Source organism: Chanodichthys erythropterus, chromosome 24, assembly GCF_024489055.1.
Source record: "Chanodichthys erythropterus isolate Z2021 chromosome 24, ASM2448905v1, whole genome shotgun sequence".
Taxonomy (NCBI): domain Eukaryota; kingdom Metazoa; phylum Chordata; class Actinopteri; order Cypriniformes; family Xenocyprididae; genus Chanodichthys; species Chanodichthys erythropterus.
The window spans coordinates 12,542,522-12,568,945 of record NC_090244.1 but is presented as its reverse complement, the minus strand read 5'-3'; the positions used below and the strand labels follow the sequence as shown (position 1 = coordinate 12,568,945).

The 26,424-nt window shown below is 35.8% G+C and overlaps 3 protein-coding genes and 1 long non-coding RNA gene across 22 annotated transcripts in view; 2 read left to right on the top strand and 2 right to left on the bottom strand.

The window, feature by feature from the left end:
* Positions 1-2,536: 2,536 nt before the first annotated feature.
* Positions 2,537-9,203, top strand: cyb5r2 (cytochrome b5 reductase 2). The gene is made up of 9 exons (XM_067379700.1): positions 2,537-2,648; positions 4,332-4,490; positions 4,779-4,851; positions 4,967-5,073; positions 5,155-5,284; positions 5,433-5,516; positions 5,648-5,733; positions 8,527-8,626; positions 8,729-9,203. Exons 1-9 carry the CDS (start codon positions 2,634-2,636, stop codon positions 8,899-8,901), a joined length of 927 nt encoding a protein of 308 aa, XP_067235801.1. The 5' UTR covers positions 2,537-2,633; the 3' UTR covers positions 8,902-9,203.
* A 572-nt stretch (positions 9,204-9,775) lies between these two features.
* On the bottom strand, positions 9,776-10,884 carry rep15 (RAB15 effector protein). Its single transcript, XM_067379879.1, has one exon. The coding sequence runs from the start codon at positions 10,882-10,884 to the stop codon at positions 10,138-10,140; it is 747 nt and encodes a 248-aa protein (XP_067235980.1). The 3' UTR covers positions 9,776-10,137.
* ppfibp2b (PPFIA binding protein 2b) overlaps positions 10,788-26,424 on the bottom strand; it is a 70,067-nt gene continuing 54,430 nt past the window's right edge. For 12 of the 19 annotated variants that reach the window (XM_067379859.1, XM_067379866.1, XM_067379862.1 and 9 more), the window contains 15 exons: positions 23,016-23,076; positions 22,755-22,790; positions 22,275-22,416; positions 19,721-19,856; positions 19,493-19,615; positions 19,262-19,412; positions 18,746-18,857; positions 18,432-18,520; positions 18,216-18,338; positions 17,987-18,112; positions 15,838-16,026; positions 14,282-14,464; positions 13,132-13,197; positions 11,189-11,260; positions 10,910-11,010 (listed from right to left, as the gene is read on the bottom strand). In XM_067379859.1, coding sequence (XP_067235960.1) covers positions 10,954-11,010; positions 11,189-11,260; positions 13,132-13,197; positions 14,282-14,464; positions 15,838-16,026; positions 17,987-18,112; positions 18,216-18,338; positions 18,432-18,520; positions 18,746-18,857; positions 19,262-19,412; positions 19,493-19,615; positions 19,721-19,856; positions 22,275-22,416; positions 22,755-22,790; positions 23,016-23,076 — 1,666 coding nt within the window. In that variant the 3' untranslated portion in view covers positions 10,910-10,953. Of the gene's footprint in view, positions 11,011-11,188; positions 11,261-11,714; positions 11,855-13,131; positions 13,198-13,637; positions 14,465-15,837; positions 16,027-17,986; positions 18,113-18,215; positions 18,339-18,431; positions 18,521-18,745; positions 18,858-19,261; positions 19,413-19,492; positions 19,616-19,720; positions 19,857-22,274; positions 22,417-22,754; positions 22,791-23,015; positions 23,077-26,424 lie in introns of those variants that run through there. The other 7 variants (XM_067379863.1, XM_067379875.1, XM_067379864.1 and 4 more) reach the window with 4 other exon arrangements.
* Positions 19,498-26,424, top strand: part of LOC137015138 (uncharacterized) — a 93,596-nt gene continuing 86,669 nt past the window's right edge. The window contains exons 1-2 of the long non-coding RNA XR_010893921.1: positions 19,498-19,636; positions 19,732-19,818. This is a non-coding gene — a long non-coding RNA (uncharacterized lncRNA). The remainder of the gene's footprint in view (positions 19,637-19,731; positions 19,819-26,424) is intronic.

Below are 26,424 nucleotides of genomic sequence, written 5' to 3'. Positions count from 1 at the left end.
GTTATAAAGTCAGAATTGCGTTAGAGTCAGAATTGCGTTATAAAGTCAGAATTGCGTTACAAAGTCAGAATTGCGTGATAAAGTCAGAATTGCGTTAGAAAGTGAGAATTGCGTTATAAAGTCAGAATTGCGTTATAAAGTCAGAATTGTGTTATAAAGTCAGAATTGCGAGTTATAGTCAGAATTGTGTTATAAAGTCAGAATTGTGATATAAAGTCAGAATTGTGATATAAAGTCAGAATTGCGTTATAAAGTCAGAATTGCGTTATAAAGTCAGAATTCTGAGTTATAAAGTCAGAATTGCGTTATAAAGTCAGAATTGTGTTATAAAGTCAGAATTGTGAGATATAAAGTCAGAATTGTGTTATAAAGTCAGAATTGTGAGATATAAAGTGAGAATTGCGTTATAAAGTCAGAATTGCGTTATAAAGTCAGAATTGTGTTATAAAGTCAGAATTGCGAGTTATAGTCAGAATTGCGTTATAAAGTCAGAATTCTGAGTTATAAAGTCAGAATTGCGAGATATAAAGTCGTAATTGTGAGATATAAAGTCAGAATTGCGAGTTATAATGTCAAAATTGAGTTATAAAGTCAGAATTGTGAGATATAAAGTCAGAATTGTGAGATATAAAGTCAGAATTGCGAGTTATAATGTCAAAATTGAGTTATAAAGTCAGAATTGTGAGATATAAAGTCAGAATTGCGAGATATAAAGTCAGAATTGTGAGTTATAAAGTCAGAATTGAGAGTTATAAAGTCAGAATTGTGAGATATAAAGTCAGAATTGCGAGATATAAAGTCAGAATTGTGATATAAAGTCAGAATTGCGAGATATAAAGTCAGAATTGTGATATAAAGTCAAAATTGTGAGATATAAAGTCAGAATTGTGAGATATAAAGTCAGAATTGTGATATAAAGTCAGAATTGTGAGATATAAAGTCAGAATTGTGAGTTATAAAGTCAGAATTGTGAGATATAAAGTCAGAATTGTGAGATATAAAGTCAGAATTGTGATATAAAGTCAGAATTGTGAGATATAAAGTCAGAATTGTGAGTTATAAAGTCAGAATTGCGAGTTATAAAGTCAGAATTGTGAGATATAAAGTCAGAATTGCGAGTTATAAAGTCAGAATTGTGAGTTATAAAGTCAGAATTGCCTTATAAAGTCAGAATTACATGATATTTAGTGCTGGAAACAAGCTTCCAAAAAAATAAATAAATAAATTGGGTGTAGGCAATCAGTACTATGATTGACATGACCAATAAAATCTTAATCGGCTGCAGGGCGGCACGGGCGTGGCTTCAGAATTGTATTATAAAGTGAGAATTGCGTTATTAAGTCAGAATTATGATATAAAGTCAGAATTGTGAGTTATAAAGTCAGAATTGCGTTATAAAGTCAGAATTGCGTTATAAAGTCAGAATTGTGAGTTATAAAGTCAGAATTGCGTTATAAAGTCAGAATTGTGTTATGAAGTCAGAATTGCGTTATAAAGTGAGAATTGTGAGTTATAAAGTGAGAATTGTGTTATAAAGTCAGAATTGCGAGATATAAAGTCGGAATTGTGAGATATAAAGTCAGAATTGCGAGTTATAAAGTCAGAATTGTGAAATATAAAGCCAGAATTGTGAGATATAAAGTCAGAATTGCGAGTTATAAAGTCAGAATTGTGAGATATAAAGTCAGAATTGTGAGATATAAAGTCAGAATTGCGAGATATAAAGTCGGAATTGTGAGATATAAAGTCAGAATTGCGAGTTATAAAGTCAGAATTGTGAAATATAAAGCCAGAATTGTGAGATATAAAGTCAGAATTGCGAGTTATAAAGTCAGAATTGTGAAATATAAAGCCAGAATTGTGAGATATAAAGTCGGAATTGTGAGATATAAAGTCAGAATTGCGAGTTATAAAGTGAGAATTGTGAGATATAAAGTCAGAATCAGTTCTTCTGATGGGTTTGAAGAGTTGGAGAGAACCTTGTGGTGGGATCCTTCAGTACCATGCACTGGATCTCAAAGCATTTGAACACCGAGTGAAAACCCCCACATATAGCAACCATTGACATAAATGTCAGTTGTGCTGTATAGATTTGTTGTTTACTTACAAGCATAAGTAGTACTGATTTCTGAATATACTGAATACTTCTGTTAGCAGAATTCAGTATAATTTTGTGTATTATTGTGTTTTGAAGTACTCACAAAATGCATGTTTTGAACCAAGACAACCTTGGCTAACTTGAATAAAAAAGTTTTAAAACTTCAAAAATGTCAGGCATTTCTGTTCTTAGTCTAACGGCCTCAGTCTAATGTGCTGTACTTGAGAGGATTCCTTGACCCATCCCTCTGGATGTGTTATCAGGCAGTGGGGTGATCCCACACCACCCACAAACACACATGAAGAACCATAGGCAATGCTCTGCTCATTTGCATATTCTATTCCTATTGGCTGAGGCCACTAAGGGGCCCACTCCAGTTGGCTGCATTTCATTAACTCCCTACTCTTCTACTATTAACTGGCCTTGGTGCAAAGGTTGCAATACAGGAAATGATGAACCATGAACAACGTCTACCTCACATGAACCCTGAGCACTACTGATACAGTACAGTACAGTACAGGAATAAGACTGCAGCATGGATCAAGTTCTAGTGAGTATTTTTTTCTCTTTACAGTCATATATTCCCTGCTTTCTTCCTCACTCTGCCTTGCAAAAAGCAATTAGCACCTTGCTTTTCCTCCATGTCAGTTTCACACTTATCTGTTGATTTAATTCTGGTTAGAATGACAGCGGTGGAAAGAAGGCGAGAGGTAATTACAGACATGTGCAGGTTATCAACTCAATGTTGAATGTAACACAATATTCCAGTAGTTTATAGTGTAAGCTGCTCTGTTTAATGTCAAATGTTTAGACACTCCAACTCTTTTATTCTTATTATGAACGCATTTCACATTTTAGAATAATAGTAAAGTCATAAATGCAAGTATGGGAATTGTGTGGAGTCATTTATTTTTTTTAATGTTTTTGAACAAAGTCTCTTATGCTCATTAAGGCTGCATTTATTTCATAAGAAATACAGAAAAAAACAATAATGTTGTGAAATATTATTACAATTTAAAATTATGTTTTTCTATTTTTAATATACTTTAAAATATAATTTATTTCTGTGATGCAAAGCTGAATTTTCAGCATCATTACTCCAGTCTTTAGTGTCACATGATCCTTCAGAAATCATTCTAATATGCTGATTTATTATCAATGTTGGAATGCTTAATATTATTTTATAACCTTTGATGAATAAAAAGTTTAAAAATATCAGCATTTATTTAAAATAGAAATCTTTTGTAACAATATACACTACTGTTCAAAAGTTTGGGGTGAGTAATTTTTTTGAAAGAAATTAATACTTTTATTCAGCACGGATGTCTTCAATTGATAAAAAGTGATAGTAAAGATTTATATTGTTAGAAAATATTTATTTTTCGAATAAATGCTGTTCTTTTTGACTATTTATTCATCAATGAATCCTGAAAAAAGTATCACAGGTTCCAAAAAAATATTAAGCAACACAACTGTTCAAAGTATCAAATCAACATATCAGAATGATTGCTGAGGGATCATGTGACACTGAAGACTGGAGTAATGATGCTGAAAATCCAGCTTTGCATCACAGAAATAAATTATATTTTAAAGTATATTAAAATAGAAAACCATAATTTTAAATTGTAATAATATTTCACAATGTTATTGTTTTTTCTGTATTTTTTATGAAATAAATGCAGGCTTGGTGAGCATAAGAGACTTTGTTCAAAAACATTACAAATAGTAATGTTTCTAAAATTTTGACTGGTAGTGAATATGTATAATTTACTTATATTTTCATAAAATTATATTTTATTTTTGTCTACAAAACTATATTTAGAATATAGAATAACAGTGAAGTCATTGAAACAATGCAAGTATGATAATCAAAATGCTGAATTTGTTAAATTATGCTGAATTTCTAAAATTACATATTTAAATAATTAAAGTAAACAGATTTACATTTGAATATGCATTTATTATTAATAAAATTAAACAATTAATAAATATTTTTAATGTAAATACACATTTAATTTGCTTATATTTTTAAAATTATGAATATTGTTAAATATTTAATTTACATTTATAACGTAAATATAAATGTTTACCTATATTTTTTTTATTAAAATGTAATTTATATTTGCCTACAAAACTCATTTCATGCATAAACCTCTAGATTCAAAATGTCTGAAACATAAATTCAGTCAATTGTGCCAATTGTGCCACAACGTGTTTAATGTGTATGTTGCAGACAGTACCTGTGCTAATTGGGATATCTGTAGTGGTGATCACGGTCCTCTTCCTCATCCTAAAACCAGGAGGCTCCAATGGAGGTCGAAAGCAGAGCAAGTTTCCAAAAACCTTGCAGGATCCCAATGTGAAATACACACTGCCACTCATAGAGATAGAGGTCATTCAGAATTTAAATGTGTGCCTAAAGGGACAGTTCACCCAAAAATGAAAATTCTGTCATCATTTACTCACCCTCAAGTTGTTCCAAACCTGTATGAATATCTTTTTCAAAAAGATATTTTGTAGAATATGGGTAACCAAACAGTAGATGGACCCCTATGTCTTCCATAGTGTGGAGAAAAAAAAGGTGAACTGTCCCTTTAAGTATGTTTTCTACTGCAAAAGAAAAAAAAAGTAAGAATATAATTGCAGCCCAATTTAACTACTTTAATTTGCTTTGAAACAGGAGATCACTCATGACACTAAAAAATTCCGGTTCGGTCTTCCATCCTCGTCGCATGTTCTTGGTCTCCCTATTGGTACGACATTGGACTTCTATCACATCAGCAGAATCACCTGACCTTACGTATAATTTCACAATATCAGCTGCGTTTCACTCATTTTCTAAGACGGATCTTGTGTTCTGGGTCACAGGTCAGCATGTTTACCTGTCTGCAAAGGTGAATGGGAATCTGGTAATTCGAGCATACACACCTGTGTCCAGCGATGAAGAACAGGGATACGTTGATCTAGTTGTAAAGGTGCGATGCAATACATTTTGTATTTGCAAATGACTGTTTTATAGTGTTTTAAAAATCATTTTCTTCAACATCTCACATCAGGTCTACTTTAAAAATACTCATCCAAACTATCCTGATGGTGGCAAGATGTCTCAGTACTTGAATGATATGAAGATTGGAGACACTATTGACTTTAGGGGTCCAAATGGATTACTAGTATACAATGGAAATGGTACTACTTTTGTTTTGTATAATGCAATGCATTTAGCCACTAGAGGGCGATGTCTTCTCGTTTTAAGATTACCATATGCATGACCTGTGTCCAAAATGCATTTTAAAATATTCAAATGCTGCATATATTTCCTTTCTGACATTTACAGGGGAGTTTGGTATTCGGCCTGATAAAAAATCTGAACCTAAACTGCGAAAGTTTAGACACTTGGGCATGATTGCTGGTGGAACAGGTAACGTTAATGATGGACATATTTTGAAATTGGCTCCAATGTATTCTTAGTCGGTTTCCTGGAATTGCTGCCAAGACAGTTCATCTAAATATGTATCAATTTAATTAAAGATGACAAGTTCATTCTTTCAGGCATCACTCCAATGCTGCAGCTGATCAGGAGTATAACTGCAGATCCTGCTGACAACACCAAGTGCTCCCTTATATTTGCCAACCAGGTCAGTCACATAAGTGAATACATAAATAAGCAATGTAACACTGTAAATGGAGCTCAATCTGCGTTTGGAGATTAAACTAATTACAAAAAAAAAACATGTTTTTGACAATGAAATTCGACATGCTATTTAATAAAACCTTTTTCTTAATACGTATTTTAGTGTATCAATATTGAAACATCCTCAGTTAAGTGATATATAGTTTCAGATATACATTACCCATATTTTCTCCGCCAAAAAAATAGTTCCAAAGGTAGTCAAGGCGTCGAGCTTTACCACGTACACACCGAGAGTCGGACTGAAACTACGGAGTGGGTGGAACGGAGTGACAGATATATCTCCGTAGAGATATAGCCTACTCCGTCCGCTCGAGCTCCACTCCGTGTTTTCTATTTTCACTCTTCCCGCTTCGAGTGGAGGAAAGCGTCGACGTTTTAATTTTAAAAACTCGCTCCTCACACAACTCCGCTTCCATACGCGAGAGAAAATACAAATTTTTCAAGACAAATTACATAATTGCTCTCATATTCTTGACTATAAAACTTGGCAAACTACGTCACTGCGTGTTGCATTCTGGGTAGTCGCCGCCATGTTTTATGTCACGCTCACGAGCGTACAATGACAATAAATGCAAATCACCAGATGAAAAAACGACTTTATTTACGTTCATTTTTTAAAGAGCTGCTTGTACTTAACTTACTGAAAATAAATGGACTAAGTTAGAATTGAGTTAGAATGAATCAAATGAATTCCTTAGATGTCAACCATTTAAAATGTGTAAAATTAGCAAACACCATTACAAAAACCCCAAACTGACATAAAAAGCAAAGAGTCGTTTACTCGTTTTAAATGGTTGACATTTAAGTAATTAATTCAAATAATTCTAACTCAATTCTAATTGTTGAATTTAATTAATAATATTGCTTGTAATCTGTTGCCAAAATTTTATTGAGTAGATATAGCATATTACTTTTTACAGTGTACATTTTGAAGCCTAAATAAAGTGGTCAGATATAAAAAGCTAACAGTAGGCTATAAACGGACTACAGCACACCATGGTCGCGGCTCAACGTCACCACCACCACCTTCCTCAAACTATTTAGAAAACAACTTTATTTAAAAACATGCTCGCTTTTTATGATCTGTGCTGTGTATGAGTACTTATCCACTTTTTCATGAGAAATGCTGCCCAAATGTCCCGTTTTTAATGATGCCGTCTAAAGTCCCCATCAAAGGAAGTAGTCCCTTTTAGCAACTTGTTAGCAACCACCATTTTTAAGACACAATAAAGGTTTAAAAAAACACAAGCGGGTTATAACTGGCGTGTTTTATGTCATCAAAACGTGAAAATATTTAGAGGCTTTGTTAATCACAGGTCTACCTTACTTCAGGCGATTTAGCAAAAACCCATTCAAAAAACCCATCGACTTTAGGGCGATGGAACCGGAAGTCCTAAAATGCTCTCTCGCTTCCGGGTTTTGCATACAAAAACAATACTACATCCGCCATGTTGTTACTGTCTCATGACCAACCAGCGTCAGTTACGTCCCTTCAACTCCATTCACAAATCCTCTCCCGTGGCCCCATGGGATAGTAAAGTGTCCATCGTATGCGCACTTCAGAATCTCGCCGGAAGTAGTAAGTCATCTGGGTAATTTTCGTCTACTGTTTTTCGAATACTATGAATTCGGACATACAACTCTGTTCGCATACTGTTTTTTGCGTACTAGAGAAGTATTCGATTTCGGATACTAAATAGTATCTCAGTTTTGCTTCTCAAAAAAAGTATCTTGTTTTAAGGTTGATATTTTTATGGAATACATATAATAATACGTCAGCACGCACGTTTTACCAATTCGTTCCCTCGTTTTTAGTAAATTGCGTGCACGATATAATATATTTGTGGCCACATTTTAATAATTAATTCCTCTGAAACTGAATATTTCCAAACTCTTATTTTGAATTATATATTCCAAGTGAGTGTTAACACATATATTTCTCTTAACATAAGTACATCTTATTTAAAGGTACAATTTGTGATATTTTTTTCCGCTAGAGGTCGCTAGAAGCCTATTCAAAACAAAGGCGTAGTTTGATGACGCCAAGTTTTAGAGCGGAAACTTGGGACATGTGGTCTCCACCTCAACGGACGGTGCAAAAGAATAGGGATTGGAGTCTGGAAGAACTCGATGCGATTATTAACGTTACTGTAGTATGAAGTAGAGCAGGAGCGAGTGTTGCGGGAGCTGAACGAGGAGCTGGAGCGATTGATCAACACACGCCTCACGAGCAGCGGGACTTTTATTATGACACAGCCGCCGGCGCCGCTTCCGCTTTTCCGGTCATGAGTTTACGGGAGCTGTCCTTGTCGACAGAACCAGCGGCAGATGGTAAACCGTAATTATGTTCCATAAATAAGTAACACAATCCACCATAAAACGTGCAAGAAGTAAATAAGGAACTGCTTGAAGCAAGCTAGTGGTTTGCTGGACGCTAGACACTACTTCCACATTTGTCCACGGCACTGTTGTCATGTGGTTTCTACGTCAGTAAAGGCGGTAACAAAGGTAACTGACGTCATTGACAGGCGACTGCACTGCCCCGTGTCACTGTTTAGAATGGGAATTTTCTCATGATTTACAAGTAGTTGAAAACATTAGAGATATTGTTAGTAATCAGCTGGACAAAATATATAACACTAGCCTAGTGGTTTTTGGATATTTTACTGCAAAAATTTTACATATTGTACCTTTAATGTTTGTTAGCTTTGATCTAAAGCGTGTTTCACTCACACAGACTGAGAAGGACATATTGTTACGTAAAGAGCTGGATGAAGTTCATAGAAATCACCCTGATAAACTCAACCTCTGGTACACACTGGACAAACCCTCTGAAGGTACAGTTCATCTTCTGATATAAATATCTAGATGAATGCTTAACTGTAGTGATCAACAGTAGAGACGACTGTGAAGATTTTCTGTTTATGTTCTTGTGACAGGGTGGAAGTACAGCAAAGGGTTTGTTGATGCTGACATGATAAAAGACCATCTCCCGCCTCCGGCCAATGATGTGCTCATCGTGATGTGCGGTCCACCCCCAATGATCCAGTATGCGTGCCTGCCAAACCTCGACAAGCTGGGCTACAAAACTGAGAACACTTTTGCATACTAAGCCTTCCGCAACTGATTAGTGTATTGCGCAAAATATGCTTTGTAATAGATGGTTTACAGCTTGCGAAACATGTCAAATCAATGCCAGGTGTAGTTTTAAAAATAGATCTTTTGTTGAATCCATTTGGTTTTGTTTGTGGTGAATATTCTCTTTGAGAAAAAATGTCCAATTCCAGTTCAGGCCAGTAATAGTGAAAAACCTTTCTATCTGTATTTTTGTTGTTGTTTTGAAGGATAAATATTGAAGCATTTTTAAAACGGAGTACATTTATATACACACACAATCCCATTTCCAGAAAAGTAGGGACATTTTGTAAAATGCAATAAAACAATGAATCTGTGATTTGTTAATTCTCTTTAACCTTTATTTAACTGACAAAAGTACAGAGATTTTCAATGTTTTTACTGACAAACTAAAGTGTATTTTGTAAATATAAACAGATTTTCATGGCTGCGTCACAAGTTGTGACTGAGACAAGTCTACCACTGTGTCACATCACCTTTCCTTTTAATTACGCTTTTTAATCATTTGGGAATTGAGGATACTAATTGTTGCAGTTTTCCAAGAGGAATTTTTGCCCAGTCTCGCCTGATACAAGACTTAGTATCTTATGTAATTTAATGACACAAATAATGATAAAAAAAACTTTGAATTAGTCATTTTATATATATATATATATATATATATATATATAGATAAATATATATATATATCTATATATATATATATAAAAAAAAAACAATAAAAAAAACCTTTTAATTAAGTAGAATTTAAATGATTTTTAAAATATAGAAATCAAAATACATATTAAATGGTCAAAACATCTCTCTCTAATAATATATATATATATATTAAGTTATGTTATGTTGCCCATTCCCATTTGACTACTAAATTAACAATCTTTTAGAACAACAATTGGTTAATAGATACTGTAGAGTAAAAAATTCTCTCACGTAGCATTTTGTTTATTTAAATATGGGCTAGAAACACACAAAGTACAAAACTTGTAAGCAAAAATATTTATTTCTGCACATTATTTTGCATTTTAATTGCATCAAGTAACAGTTAAGTATTGCTGGAGGCAGAGAGACATCAGACATAAGGCTGGAAAGTCTTGGAAAAACATCAACATACAGACCCAGTGCTGCATTCAAAGCATCCGTTACCAAGCAGTGATCTGCTCATTAGAAGAAACCCACAAAAATGGTAATAAATCGAGTAAGAACAGCTCAGCTGTTAGGTGAACTTAACAAGCATGGTCAGAGGATCGTCACCCTCCTTACCAACCAGTGCTTGCAACATCCCACTTGGAGTGCCGAAGCATTTCGCACCTTTGAAGAAGTGATCGATAAAAACCTGATCAATCCTCACACACTTCCCCACTGCTGCTTGCAGATTGTTGCTTAGCAGCCCGTAAATGTTCCCCTCGTCGTTTTGCCGACCAAAGAAGAGAAAAAGCGCGTAACAGTCTCTGCCGATGGAGGAGCAGAACTCCACCATCCTCTCAGCTTGGGTTCTCTCCACCACATCCATCCCGGCCATGCGCATGATGTCACTGTAGATATCTAAAGAGAGTTCCTCCATGTTCTCCTCTGTTCTTTCTGGCAGATGAAAAACCTGGACTGCGATCTGGATTCGGGGGTTCTTGCTCGACTGATCCAGCATGGCCCAGACCCAGTGGGCACCCAATAGGATCCTCTGTTCTTGGGTCATGGCCGTGCAGTTGAACGTGTCGGTGAGATTCAGCAGGCTGCTGTGCTGGATGTAAGTCATCAGAAAGATCTCGCTTAGGGTTGAAGGACTTGGGTGGAACTTGTTTTCCGGGTCCCTGAAGAGCAGATACTCCTTTGTTCTGGATGAAGCCGCTCGGATGCAGTCGCTAAAGAGGTGGACGGGGTCCGCCGTGGCGGTTTTGTTGGGCTTAGCCCATAAGTTTCTGAAAATGCTGGTTTTGGCTTCATACGGGAGATCTTTTAGGTTCATTCCAGCTGGTCCAGTTCAAAGTGTTGTTTCCCTTATACACTGGAAATATTGACATATAATTACATTTCTTTATTGCGTTTTCCATTTACCATTCTTCAAATTTTGCTCAGATTTAAAATCCAATGACTGAAAATTAACAGAAAAAAAAAAATCAAATAAAAATATATATATATATTAATTAAGTTCTATTATTACAAAGTAACATTTATATACAAAAATAAATATTTATATAATTAATAAAAATAGGTAACATGTCGTTATTTTAATAGACGCACATTAAATGTCACCAGATAATGTAACTCACCAATATTATTCTTTCCTTAGTTCTGGGTGAGAGTGAACCTGCAGTTGGATCTTTCTTCTCTTGTCTGGAGTCCTATTAAAATAAGTGTGCGCATTTAAGGCTCAACCATCAGATAAGGACCTCCCAAATATAATGTTTGCCATTTGGGTCATGGGACACGTTGGACATTGAAGTCCCCTACAACAACAAACCCCTTTTAACTCTTGAGATGGATTTAACAGAGGTATAGCAAGCAAACAACCATTTCTGCTTGACAAAACAAATGGCTTTTAACATATTATATAGGCTTAATCTTTTCTCAAATCTAAGAAAATGACAAACAGAAGGATTTACTCATTCAGTTCCATTGGCTACAAGAATACAATATCATATGAAAAACAAAGGTAGAGGTAGATGATTTGATCTACTGACATAAAATAAGAGCTGTTCGCATATTACACAAAAAGTTTTAAATAGTAATACAATGACAAAATAGTAGACGTGTCTTGAGCTGGATGGTGAAGAGGTGAGATTGTGTTTCACAGCTCTAGTCCTGAAGGTTTGAGGGTGAGGTGGGTTAGGTTGAGGTACGCTCTCAGCAGGAGTTAATGTGGCGCAGTCCGATCACGCTATTGCGGTCTGGCTGCGTCTCATTCCTCTCAGCAGCTCGTCTCGGCTGAGTAAGTACTGTAAGTGAGAGGAGGTGATGATGCCAGGATTAGTGCGAAGTGCTCCACAAGTTAAACCTCGTTAAGCAGACTTAAACCTAAACTTTTCAATAACAGTTTGCAATATGGTGACACTAAGGCTGGTTGATATATTGAATATTCACTTCTATGATTTAGCAAAATAATAAACTCTATCCCCAACATTTAAAAAAAAAAACTTTCATGGCATCCATGATCTGATTTGTTATCATAACATTTTTTCTTTTGTCAAATCAGCTTACTTCAGATAACATACAGTAATATTTTGAGTTTCCGTTGATTAAACCAATCGCCTTTATTGTATTAAAAACAAATGTTTAATTTCAATGAACTCAAAATTAAGGCAACCAGGTAACTTTTTTTTTTTTAAGTTAAACCAACAATTCTTTTTACGGTGCAGAATATTTTCAAAAGAACAGAGGCTCTGCTTTAAAAAAAACATTCTAGCTTCATACATCTTTTTTTTTTTTTTTTTTTTTTTTTAAATCAACACTCAAGTGTGGGTAAGTTTTACAAAAAAGCAAGATTTTGAACAAAAAGCTGAGAAAAATTGCATTTTTGTCAAAGACTACCTCCGGATCGGATTCAGAACGATGATCAAAACATAGATGGAGTAGATCACTAATGTTAGGCGGTTTTGATTTATGTGCAGTTTGAAATTTGATGATCGCGTTATTTTATAAGCAAGTTATGCACCCGAAATCGCATACTTCCCTACTATATAGTATGCGACAAAAGAAGAATGCCTGAATTAGAATAAGCAAAAAATACTACTTCCGGCATAGTATGTACACTTTACTATCTCATGAGGCCACGGGAGAGGATTTGTTAATACCAGCGACACAACTAATGCTGGTAGGACACGTGATATAATCACAGCATGGCAAATGTAGAACGTTCATATGACATACTATATATAGAACATACTTTTTTAGCAGTCATGAAGTAATTACTTATTACTAGAGAGAGTATGCGATTTAAGATGCAGCCAATGTTTGTCGTTTCTGCTGCTTCTTTACCTGTGTTTTGATCAGAGATTCCAAAGATGTGTAATAGCGCCCCCTACCGTATAACAGTGAAAACACTGATTGTCGAAAAATTCCGTCAATGGCGGGGAAAGAGTTAAGAAATGTTAATATTAAAATATAGTTTTAGATTTATTTGGTCTTTAAGCAAATCAGTAGATTAGTTTCACAATATGTGTCTCGGCAGTGTTAAAAAATATAAGGAAAATGAAAGGTTTTGATATCAACTTACTGTAAGGTTGTTAATTCCCTTGGATAAGGCTTCGATCTGCATCCCTGATCCTTTAGCACACAGAATCTGAAATGTCCATCAAAAGTTATCCATCAACCTAAATCATCTTACACAAGTAAAAAAATAATAATATATTTTTATTAAGAGATGAAATATTAAGCAGAAGCAATGGGTGGTAATGAAGTGCAAATAATATGAATATAGAGAAATGTATTTTAGAATGTACCTGCACAAGTGCATAAAAATCCTTTCGCAGCATGCACTTCTCCACATTGTGAAAATGGCCATTTGTTGGTAACCAGATGCATGGATGATAGCAGGTTAATGCTTAATGTTTGTAAATCATGTGTGTCAATGTCTTTTGGCAAAGTTTGTCATTAAGATGACTGAGTTTTGAAATTGTATGAAGCCAAGAAAACATATTCATTAAGGAACATTATTTTTTTTAAAGAAAATTATAAAATAAAGGGTAATGAAAATAAAATAAAGGGAAATGTGCTGAAAAAAAAAAATACTCACAATATCACTGTGATCAAGGAGGTTTATTGATTATGTTACAATATTTTGGGTTATATCTATCGTTATAGTCTATCTTCAACTGAAGAGGCAAGATATCTAGCTATAAAAATACTCTTGTGCATTTTATCGTATGAAAATAACCATTAGATTAGTCAAAATGTGCTGCTGCTGCTGAGCATTTACGTAGTAGTCTTTATGCCTCTTAAAAATTCACCATAAATATACCATTAAATAACTCTCTAAAATATGCAAATATTGCACAAGATAGTACACACTGTCTTTTGAAACAGTAGGTGTTGGGTTACAAAAATGGAATACTTTTCAGATAAAATCTCATAATACATTTTTCTTCTGATTCACAAAAATAGATATAGTCAAAAGTAGCTGACTGTCCATCACAGGTGAAGTGGCACTATTCTGGGAAAAACTAAACCCTGTTTCCCTTGTGAGATGATGTACTAATGTCTTTTTGCAGTGTCCATACTGCCGTCTTGTGTCCATCAATGAAGGATTCTGGGGTGTTATAAATGGCACTGAACAGAACCAGGGTGTCGTTGGGAGGTTGCCGTGGTTTTGTGGGATATGGGTGGAGGGTTATTGGCTGCAAGCGTCAGATCTGTAGAGCTCCCACCTGCTCCCGCCTCTCTGGGTCCCTGTCGAAGATGGGGCTCAGGCCCCTGAAGCCGCTGTAGGGCCGGTTGGCCCCGTTGAGCAGGGCCTGGGCTTGGGATGCATCCAGAGGGCAGATGTAGTCCGTGGAGTCGTCACCGCGCTTCTTACGGTGGCCAAAACTGGTGAAACCTATTTTACGTGGCTGAGGAACAAAAAAAAAAAAAAAAAAAAAGTGGAATACAACAGCATGAATAACAGGGATTAATCGGTACCTATCTGCCGATTTTTTATTATTTATTATTATTTCATTATATCAGCTGATATTTCATATTTATTCATGCATACATCATTCCTTTTATACATCTAATGCTCACTTTACTTTATTAAGTTTTTAAAGATTAATCTTAAATCTCAAAATGAGTATCCATTTTCATATTGTTATGATGCCCAAATTCACTTGTATAATGTAAAATGTTAGATTTTTAAATTTTTTTATTTAGACAAAAGTATAATATAAGTTACTGGAAAATGTATGAAATTGCTTTATTTGTTTTTTTTTTTTTATTTTATTTGAAAAATTAGTAATACTTCAGCATTCATTAATCTTCTTAAATCATGAACATTTAATCTTGTTTAGATTTATAATGATCAAAAGTTGCATTTGTTAACATTATTTGAACACGAACATTTCTATTAACTAACATTAACAAAGTTTAATAAATGTTGTAAAATATATTGCTCATTTTTATTTATTGTTAATAAATGCATTACCTATTGTTAACAAATGATGATTGTAACACACATTTTATTATTATGAATTAAATTTAATGGAAAAGATAGTTTTATTATTGTTGTTGTTGTTGTTAATAAAAATAAAATACAAATTTTCCCACCAACTTTTCATTCATTCATGATTAAATTCCATAATTAATTTAATCGGGCTGGATATCTTATTATTATTAATAATAATAATATTAATAATAATAATTCCATAATTAATCAATTGGAAAGGATGATAGGATCTAACTTATAAGGATACACGTCTTGATTTGATACACTGCGATTCATCAAATTATCATAATCAGAAATGGTGCCAAATTTTGACAAACCCAGTTCATGAATCTCAAGGATCAGTTTCAATATTTAGTAAAAGACTCAAAATAGTATCAGTTGAGGCACTAGAACAACAATAAGAGACCTTAAATGCCACTTGTTGTCCTTACTGGAAATAATTTATCTTAAAAACACTCTTCCTCTCATCATGAAAAATGAATGGTTGGCTTAACTGACTAAAAGATGACAACTAAATGTTTCCTCTAAAGCTTCATTGTGCTTAGTAAGTATGTAACATACTGTAGGACCATTCGCTCAGCATATTCCATATAGATGGCCTAAGCAAAATCTAAGTGTCAAAACACATGTGCTGCATCAGCTGAGCTTAAATACGAATCAGGCTGCCGAAGCAGGTGTCTGTATTTTACACGTGTAAGGGCTTCTATCTTCTTTCTGAGATTAAGGTGTTACAAAAGATGTGGTCAGCAAATGGGAACTGAGGACAGATTTGCGTTTTCTTACCCGGACTTTTGCTGTGGTGGTCAGCGGCGTGTAGTTTGATGATTCCAGGAACTCTTGTTTCTCTTGCTGAGCCTGAGAGCCCACCAGCGTGTTGAAATTAGTGGCCAGGTGCCTCCTCAACAGAGTCTTCTGAGGGGGGATGTTCAGGAGCATCGCAAGGGTGTCCGAGTTAAAACGAGGTTCCAAGATCTGGAAAAAAAAAAAAAGATTGAGCTATTTAGGATTTTTATTAAGATCATAATATGAAGCAAGAAATACATGAAACATATTAAGTGGTTTTCAGTATTTTGCTAGGGTGTTCTGAGTGGTTGTTTACCGGCCCAACTGAAAAGAGCCCATAACCTTTCAATAAAGGTGAAGTAAGATTTTTTAAAGGTGCCCTCGAATGAAAAATTGAATTTACCTCGGCATAGTTAAATAACAAGAGTTCAGTACATGGAAATGACATACAGTGAGTCTCAAACTCCATTGTTTCCTCCTTCTTATATAAATCTCATTTGTTTAAAAGACCTCCGAAGAACAGGTGAATCTCAACATAACACCGACTGTTACGTAACAGTCGGGATCATTAATATGTACGCCCCCGATATTTGCATATGCCAGCCCATGTTCCCAACATTATGAAAGGCATTAGACAAGGGCAGCCAGTATTAACGTCTGGATCTGTGCACAGCTGAATCATCAGACTAGGTAAGCAAGCAAGAACAACAGCGAAAAATGGCAGATGGAGCAATAATAACTGACATGATCCATGATTACAGGATCTAATCTAAAGTTACCATCGTTTCTTACTGTATTCACGGAGACCAGAGCCGTCGTTATTTTCATTATTAAACACTTGCAGTCTGTATAATTCATAAACACAACTTCATTCTTTATAAATCTCTCCAACAGTGTAGCATTAGCCGTTAGCCACGGAACACAGCCTCAAACTCATTCAGAATCAGATGTAAACAATATAACAGTATACTATACTCACATAATCCGACGCATGCATGACAAACACTTTGTAAAGATCCATTTGAGGGTTATATTAGCCGTCTAAACTTTGTTTAGGCACTGTTTAAGGCAAGCGCGAGCTCCGTGGGCGGAGAGCACGAGATTTAAAGGGGCCGCGCAGCATAAATTGGCTCATATTTAATGAAGCCCCAAAATAGGCAGTTAAAAAAATGAATTAAAAAAAATCTATGGGGTATTTTGAGCTGAAACTTCACAGACACATTCAGGGGACACCTTAGACTTATATTACATCTTGTAAAAAAATGTTCAATGGCACCTTTAAAATACATTCAACCCAATTTAATGTTCATGGTGCTGCACCAAATAATGGCTGTCCACCATAGGCACCGATCCCGTGGGTGTTCGAGCATATTCTCCATTGATTTAATCAATGAAAAATCGATTGAAGCTTTCAGACATGATTATCTTCACCTTTTTATAGTTTATTCGAGGCGGTTTCTATTGCGTTATTTTAATGAAAAACGTTGAGCGTGCGAACACAAATCTTTCAGCCCGCAGGGGGATTTCCTTCACTCTCGCACTCAACCGGACGCGCGCAGATATCAGTGAGAGCGCGACTCGTGACAACACTCATGGAAAGAATGTGCTTTTGTTTGGTTGGAAAGAATGTGCTTTTGTTTGGTTGATAACATAATTTGGGGGTATTTGCAGGTGGGACATGTCCCCACCACATTTTTGAAACATTTTGCTGCACAAATAGCCTATAATGCAAATGAAACATCCAGTTGATGTTAATTTGTGTTAAATAAGAAGCGATCTGGTGCTGGAATGTGTTGTCTTTTAAATTATGCCGTAGTTATTAGTGGTGGAACGTTCTCTTGTGGCTCGTCTTCACACAGACGTCAATCTATCGCTAATGGTGTTGTGGCTAATCTCTATTCTTTCCAGCGAAATCATTAACAAAATGCACACAAATGTGTCCTTGCTCTTGCCTCTTTATATAGAATCATTAATGAACAATCTCTGGTCTTATTGAGGTTATATATATATAAAAAAAGACCAAAGCGCAATATGGAGTTTGCAAAATATGCTGTATTTTTGTAATTCCGCTAGGTGCCACTAGTGCCGCAGAAACTGTATACTTCACCTTTAAGAAGTAGCAGGACAAAGTTTGACTTGAGTTACTCACTATGAGTCCTCCATGCACTCCGCTGCCTCTCAGATTGGGGGCATATTCTGCCAGGTCAACCGATCTGAGCCACTCCATCACACGGTGATTGGACCACTGGACAACCTCAGAAGGGGATGTCTTATTCTGCCAAAACAACATGAATTAGCATATCCATAATGTGCATTATCAGTCCTGAAAGTGTTGAAGTAGACAGCCCTCTCTTTGTTTCTGTTTATTTAATTCACACCTCATCTCCAGGTCGTCTTTTGAGGCAGTTGGGGTTGAACTTGTTTACATGTAGGACGTGGATAGCACACTTGATGCTGAGATGATGCAGCTGACTGGTGACTTTCAGGAACAGCAGATCATTCTGAAAATGAAACAAAAACCCAAATATTAATCTCATTTGATACTGTACATTAATTCCAGTCATCTAATTTGATTGTTAACCAAAGATATTTACCACTGTCAAGTACTGCAGCATTCTACCATCGACACGTCCTTCATTAAACTGGTCTTTGTACTGCGGTAATCCGATATCATCCAGCCATCCTGTGTACAAATAACATGGTTTCAATGGTTTGAGTCACTCTAGAGTAGATTATTTCTGATAACAAGCTAAATAAATAAGTCAATTACATTAGCTAGCAAGTTAAAACTATGTCTAGCCAGTATTATTTTGGGTTACCAGTAGAAGAAAAGAACTGTTACATGGCCAAACTTAAATGCAAGAAAAGTGACTACCAGATCCGTTCTACGAGCACTGTAGGTACATACGTGTGACCCAGATGTGGTCGAGTTCAGAGGATTTCTCTGTGAGTTTGGTGCTGAAGGAGCGCAGAGCCAGCTGGAGCTTCTTCTTGTGTAGTGGATGTTTAATTCCCAGCTCCTAAATGTGAAAACCAATTCAGAAATCAAGATAGTTACGACAGCATATTGTTTCTTTGGTAATGGCATCTATCAATATCAAGGAAGTGTTCATTGAAGGAAGTGTAAAGTCTTGTAAAGCCGAACATTTAACTGAGTGTGTTTGAGGGCAAAACAAATTACTAAGTCACGCAGCGTAACTGGCGTGGAACAGAGGTTAAAGCTGCCCTGGCAGGTAGAACCAAACCAGAATTTGAGTGGCACCACAACGATATGAAGCGAGAGGCATAGCCAAATCATTTTACAGGAGCCGCCAGGTGTTGCATGAGGACATCAGATTGTTAAAACATGGACACTCTGGATGTGAATTTGTTATTTTTCATCCCAAAGTCTTTCAAACATGTGCTGAAATCTTGTATCTCTCACCTTCTCCATGTCCTGCGAGGATGCAGAGAGTAGAGTCTGACCGCTAGTCACCCACTGTCTGGCCATTTGCACGTACTGACCCAGGCCAAAGTCCTCCATCCACGCACACACCTGATCACATGACCATTTCGAGAAGGGGGCGTTCATGTCGCTGCAGAAAACAAATGCAGAAAATGAGAAACAAGAATGAAGGTGCTTGCGTATGTCTCTGAAGTGTAGAAGCTGGGATACCGTGCTGAAGAACCAATGCCCAGGCAGGCGAGTCGAGGGCCGGCCGTGGCTCTGAAACCCCCTCTCTTGAAGTCGGAATCAGAACCGTCAGCAGGAAGACTGCCTGACTGTGTTCTCCTGATCCTGTGAAATAGAGTAAAATGGGTAAAATCAACTAAAAAATATTTTGTTCCACTTAAAAACATATAAATGCTTTTCAGTTGCTGTTTTTGACCAACAAATACTCACTTTCCCCACAGTTTTCGGATGCCTTTCTGGTTCTTCTTGTGCTCTGGTGAAACAGGTGACTGCTGACCTGATTCTACTCCAGACGACATTGGCGAAAGGTCAGACAAAGTCGAGTCATCTGTCTTCTCTGTCTTTCCTGTGAACAGGAAGTAATCCACTTGTTTTGACAGATTTATGCGTTTCTATGTTTTATATTCTATCTGTACCCACCAACCACAAACTGATCATGCTTTCCCCCGCCAACCCTGAGCCATATATTAGCCATGCAAGGAAGCAGAGGAAAAGAAAGCAAAGACTAATGTGACAATGCTGTGTTGAATGTTTTCTTGTGTTTCTTGTGTTCAAATTCCAAAATTGAAGAATAATCATTTTATAAAATAGCCTTTGCTGCAGATGAAATAGAAAATATAACATTTGAAATATGCCAATTAACCCTTAAATGCATACCTCGGGTCTTTAGTGACCCAGGACGTCATTCACTACCCTCCTCTTCATTCATTTTTTAAAGTTAGACATCAACCTTCTTGGTATTCCTCGAACAAATCATTATAAAAGAATATAACAAGAAAAAAAAAATCATAAAATTATAAAAGAATGCTTATTTTTGTATTAATTTTTTGTAAAATTGTATAGGGTCGCAAACGACCCGAGGTGTGTATGAGTGTACGTATATTTTTTCTGCACAACAATAATTGAATCTTAGATGTCGGAATAAGTGCAATTCACCTTTATTCCACAAGGTGGCAATGTCTGATACACAATGCTGAGGTGACGACTCATTCAGACAGAAAACGAAAGAATAAGAAAAACATGAAATGGCTCAGCGATTTACTGCAGAACAAGTACTGAACGCAATCAAATATGACTAACTGTTACTGGATTGATCTGGTGAAGCTGTTAGCGATCGAATTATTGATTTTGAAGATGTTGAAAATTATATAGTTTTGAGAATATGTTTGAGATCACGAATGGGCTCATATTCGTGACCTCAAACATAAAACTAGCCCATTATTTGCTGAATTTTAAAGAATTCTCTGTTTAGGGACTACAACAAACGGCTGGTAGGGACTACAACGAGCTTCTTCCTGGGTTAGTGACATCACCAACCCTAAAATTTACATAAACCCTGACCCCGAGAACACGCAACAAAGGGGGTGAGGCCATGTTGGGCTGCTTTAGAGAAGAGGAAGAGTTGTTGTAATAGAGTGTTGTTACCATGCCGTCATTTTAAGCCGCTTCACAAACCAGGGTCAAGTCAACGCCGGATTCACCAAAAAGATTAACATGACGTCACATGCTAGTCGATGAGTTGAATCAACTGCACAGCAACTACATAAATTTATCCACTAACCATTCGGAAACATCCAGTTGCGTTCTAAAAATTGTAACTTCTTCTAGAGTCTCTCCATCAGTGTCCGACAATATAAGGCTGAACACCGTTACTGACAATCGTCATTTTGGCTGTGTGAGATTTTCCTGCTTTGTTGTTGTTGTTGAGCAACCGAAGCATGAGCTGTTTAAGCTCCACCCTCTTTTGGAAAGCGGGCCAGGAGCAGCAGCTCATTTGCATTTAAAGGGACACACAAAAACGGCATGTTTTTGCTCACATCCAAATAGGCCAGTATAGATATAGATATGCCAGTTGTAAAACCACATTTTATGAAAAACTGCTCGATGGAGGTAATTTGAGTTTGAGAGTCCTACTCTAGAATAAATCAAGACTTTGAATAATAACCAAACTAAAGCAGGGTAAACGCTCAAACATTTCCGGCTTTTAGCATGAGACTTCTATATATGAAGCATAAATGGATTTTTCCTTATTCCTTTTTTCCCCCCTCCATATACAGTACATTATATTTGCATCACATGGCACCAGTTTAAACTCAAAGCAAAGCAGCAAGGCTCATATAAACTAAGTCTAATCTCTGAGTGGAGAAAGAGAGAGAGAGAGAAAAAACTCTCTGCTTTCAGCTTTAAAGAATCAGGATAGGAGAGCTTAGGTTAAATCCAATATGACACAGCAAGAGTGTGCTCTGTGGTCGTATGCTAACGTGAGATTGAGAGGACAATACCTAAAGCTGGAGCGCTGGCGCTTCGGCAGCGATCTTCACAGGGAGTGAGAGAGGGGAAACGTGTGCGGAGACAGCCACACAGCCCGAGAGATGGATTAGTCAGAGAGAAAGAGTAAAGGGAAGATACACAGAAGCCCATGCAAAGACACTGTAGTGTTAAAAAAAGCTGTTATGGTCAAAAAGCTTAGAAGACAGAAGTAGTAAGAATAGTCTGTTGAGCTCAGGAAATAGAAGAGCAAAAAAGCACAGTCATAATAGTGTTAGTAAGGTCAAAGGTCATAGTATAAAACAGAATTTATGGGTGTCTGAAAGTTGAAAAATGCAGGCAGTGTATGAAGATATTTATTTATATATATAATTTAATATATTGTATTCTAGAAAGAAATAATCATTGTACACTCTAAATATACTGTTTTCAGACACAGCCCATGTGACATGATTTTGACACAAGGAATTATGGGTGCTATGAGACGATTGCTTACTTAGGTTGAATTCACTGTCTTCACTTTCATCAGGGGACAACTGTAGTGGGGAAGACGAAGGCAGTCTCACTCCATTCTGCTCTGGACGACTAAACTTGCCTGGGAGCGTCTGGTATTTGTTATTTTCCTGATTATATCGGTTCTGCAGAAGAAATACATTTATCTTACGATTTATGTTGCTACGGTATAATGAGTATATTAAATATATTAACCATATGAATTAATAATAACAAACAGCTTTAGAATATAAGGAAAATTATACATAGTATAATAAATAAATACATATTTTATTAGAATGACTAGAATGAACAGGTGTATGTGTTTTCTTGTTAATAAGCATTTTTTGTTAAAATAAGCCAGGCAAACAAAAAGCAAAGCATATGCGATGTTAATTAATGCATGTGCACACAGCAAAGGCTATTGTTGTGGTTATGGTGTTGTGTTTGCTTTATTTTATTGGTTTATGTTAGCTGGTAGTACCTCTAAAACAGCCTCTACCGGTTGGCCCACTACATGCTTAAGAAAAACCAACAGTATAAACACACAAAAATACACTCAGTTAGTCACGTCGTATGTTAAAAGATACAACAAAGCACTATTGTTAATCTAAATCTAGTATTAAAAGAGATTTAAGTTGAGCTGAGACATTCATACTCAAAGCATTTTGTTAGTTGAGTTAGTTGGCCACAAGAAGCTGAAGAGTCACATTTATTTAGACCAAAATGATTCAGGTGTTCGTACCATCTGTAAGCTCCCACTTTGGAGATCTTCCAAGCTGGTGGACAGCATCCGCTGCATTGACCTGAAAATAAAATCATGAACAATTATATTAAACAAGCTCTGCTTACGTTGTTGCGGACTAAGAGCATCTCACTGGCTCAGGTTACGTCATGGACTAACAAATGTCTACACATACAGCACACATGGTTAAAAACAAAAGATGAAATTAGAACCAGAGGTCCAATCGGAATATCACAAGAAATCCTTAGTCATCCTTGACTAGATCGATGATATGCTTCCAATACACTGTTTTTATGCGCATTTTGAAGTATTGCATTAGAAATGAGTGATGGGAACGCCAAATTTCGAGAAAAAAGTTTTATGCTCGCTCGAGGTGGTTTTTGGTTTTTGCGAAAAAGAGTAAATGCGAATAACGATAGATGGAAATGCATTTGCCGAATAAATTCTGACGTAGCGAACATTAAACCCACGTTACTAATCGGCTGTTTCCGCTGATGCCGTTTTATTTACTGTTGGTTACTAGGTTACCAATACCATGGGAGCTGATTTATGTTTTTGCCAGTGGGTGCCGACACACCGTTGCGTCTTTCTCTCCGTGTGCCTGATGATTTCATTACACAAAAGTTATTCGAGTCTCGCAAAGAGAAAAACAAGGACTGCAAATACATTGAGACTAGCGTTGAATTTTCTCACTCAAACCACTGCCTGCTGCTGCATCTTATTGTTTTTTAAGCGAGAAAAGCTACCCATAACTGCTGGTCTAGGATCAGTTCTCTCCGTAATAATAATAGCATATTGGTTTGTCAAACGATCCAATGCGTAAGGTTTCTATTTACAACGTGTTTTGCAGCATTGAGCAATGCTTCTTGAACTCAATGGCCAATCAGAGGTGTTTAACCCTTATGCGGTCTTCGCATAAGGGACTGACCCCGGCAACAAAATGCAATTTTGTAACAATATAATATATTTTTTAAAAACCAATGTAATTTTACTCTGTTTATTAATGTTTTTACTCAACATTTGTGCAGTTTTTGGAGGATTTGTGATATCTTTTAAATTTATATAAATAAATTAAAAAATATTTTTTAAAAATAGGTTTTTATGCAAAAGCAGCTTTTTATGTAAAATTCACTTTATGAAAGGCCCAGATTTCTAACTTTCATTCATGGGGATAACATGGATAATTTGACATGGTTTAGTGTAAAGGCATCTTTACACAGAAAAAGCGGCATAGAAACCAACTCTGAAGCGGCATAATACCACAAAAATGTGCATTTACACAGAACGTTTAATGCTGTTCTGAAGCGGCATAAACGCATTTACACAGGAATTAAAATCGCGGGAAACAATGCTTTGAACATAAGTATTTCAAAACTAACAGTTTTAACAAAATTAATTTAAAAATAATTAAATAATAAACAATGAAATATAACTCGAAATAAAAAAAAATACGAACATTTAAAGTAACAAGTTAGTAAACTGCGTGCTATATCTCACGCTTTGATGTTTGTCATAATAAAAATTTAACGATGCAACAAAAAAAATATTCATTATTACACCGGGTAACGTTAGTTCACAACAGGATTAAAAGAGGTCGAACATTTTTTTTTTTTCAAAGAGACAGAAATAACAAATGATGCTAGCATTTGCGTGTATCAGGCAGCAGCAGATCACCAGACAGACCGTCGTGTGTACGTGGGAGAAATATCGTCCTCAAGGAGATGATTTTTGGAATATAATATAACAGTACACAATCAAAGTGACGCCGATTGTGTTAAGCATTTACCTTATCTGAGAGAAATGTAGCAGCGCGTTGATCTGACAGTCTCTTCATGGGAAGATTACAAACGGCGAAAGCCAATTAATGACACACGACGATTCTCTGCTGTTATTTTGGTGGTTTGCTTCACGATGTGAGTACAGGACTCTTTTACTTCAATGCCCCTTGTTGGAAGACATTATTTTTATTATTTGCCCTAAGTTATATGTTTCGTCTCCTGCTTCTTGAATCTCGCGCCGCCTGAGCTGACTGGAATGCTTTTGGTTGTCATGACAATGACGTAGTTTAGAGCGGCTATATTTCGCGTTCATTTACACTGAACCAGAACAGTATCAGACTCGCCTTTGATACTAGGGGCTGAGGTGAGTCAGACCCGGCGTATTTTAGGTCTTCTTTAACACGGCATTGCGTCTTTACACTGAATTCTGAGCAGGTACAGACCCGCTTCAGAACAGCCATAAATCGGCTGTGTAAAGATGCCTTAAGATTTTTGCCCATCTTTTGGAAAATGCAGTTATAAAAGTAAAAAAACTATATTTTTTACCAGTAGATGGCTGCAGAGCTCCACTATATGCTATGTGCTATTTGAATGACTGAAAGACATCTTTTTACAAGTTTTTTTCCAGTTGGATTCATATCTAAATGTTATGAAATCACAATTATAACAATAAAAATTACTTTTTACTAAGTTTAGCATTTTCTGTACTGAAAATGAAAAATCAGTTTTTCAATAATATCATCAATAATGTAATCTCCAGAGACCCCACTTAGAAGTTGGACAAAATCCTTTCTCAAAATCAGAAACAACGCACAACACACACAGACAGAAATTAAGTGGCACACTTCCAAAAATGCAAAAAACATCCCCAATACAAAATGGACATACTCACACACACACGCACGCACGCACGCAAAAATAAAAATTATTTATTTTATTATTTTTATTATAAAATTCTTATCAAAAAACTGATTTTGCCCTGCACAAAAATTGCTAAACTTTGACAAAGTAATTTTTATTGTTATAATTGTGATTTCATAACTTTTAGATATGAATCCAACTGAAAAATACTTGTGAAAAGATTTCCTTCAGTCATTCAAATAGCACATAGCAAATAGTGGAGCTCTGCAGCCATCTACTGGTAAGTGATTTTTTTTTACTTTTAAAACAGCATTTTTCAAAAGATGGGCAAAAATCTTAGACTAAACCATGTCAAATTATCCATGTTATCCCCATGAATGAAAGTTAGAAATCTGGGCCTTTCATAAAGTGAATTTTACATAAAAAAGCCTGTAATGTTCATGCATAAAATGCCTATTTCAAAAAATATTTTTTAATTTATTTATATAAATTTAAAAGAAATCACAAATCCTCCAAAAACTGCACAAATGTTGAGAAAAAAAACAAAAACATTAATATACAGAGTAAAATTACATTGTTTTAAAAAAAATATATTATATTGTTACAAAATTACATTTTGTTGCCCGGGGTCTCCAGAGACCCCGAAGACCACGAATGTAACTTTTTTTTTTTTTTTACACTAACATAAAAACTCTTTTTCATCAAATCACTCCAATTTTTTATTTTTTATTTGTAGATCTTAAAAGTGTTAACCACCGTACAAAGTCTCA

What these genes read in the sequence shown, in the direction of transcription:
- rep15 (XM_067379879.1), bottom strand. Translation starts at nt 10,884, where the DNA reads ATGAACCTAAAAGATCTCCCGTATGAAGCCAAAACCAGCATTTTCAGA.
- cyb5r2 (XM_067379700.1), top strand. An exon ending in TGTTCTTGGTCTCCCTATTG is followed by an intron (nt 4,852 to 4,966) that starts GTACGACATTGG and finishes TCTGGGTCACAG; the next exon opens with GTCAGCATGTTTACCTGTCT. An exon ending in CCCTTATATTTGCCAACCAG is followed by an intron (nt 5,734 to 8,526) that starts GTCAGTCACATA and finishes TCACTCACACAG; the next exon opens with ACTGAGAAGGACATATTGTT.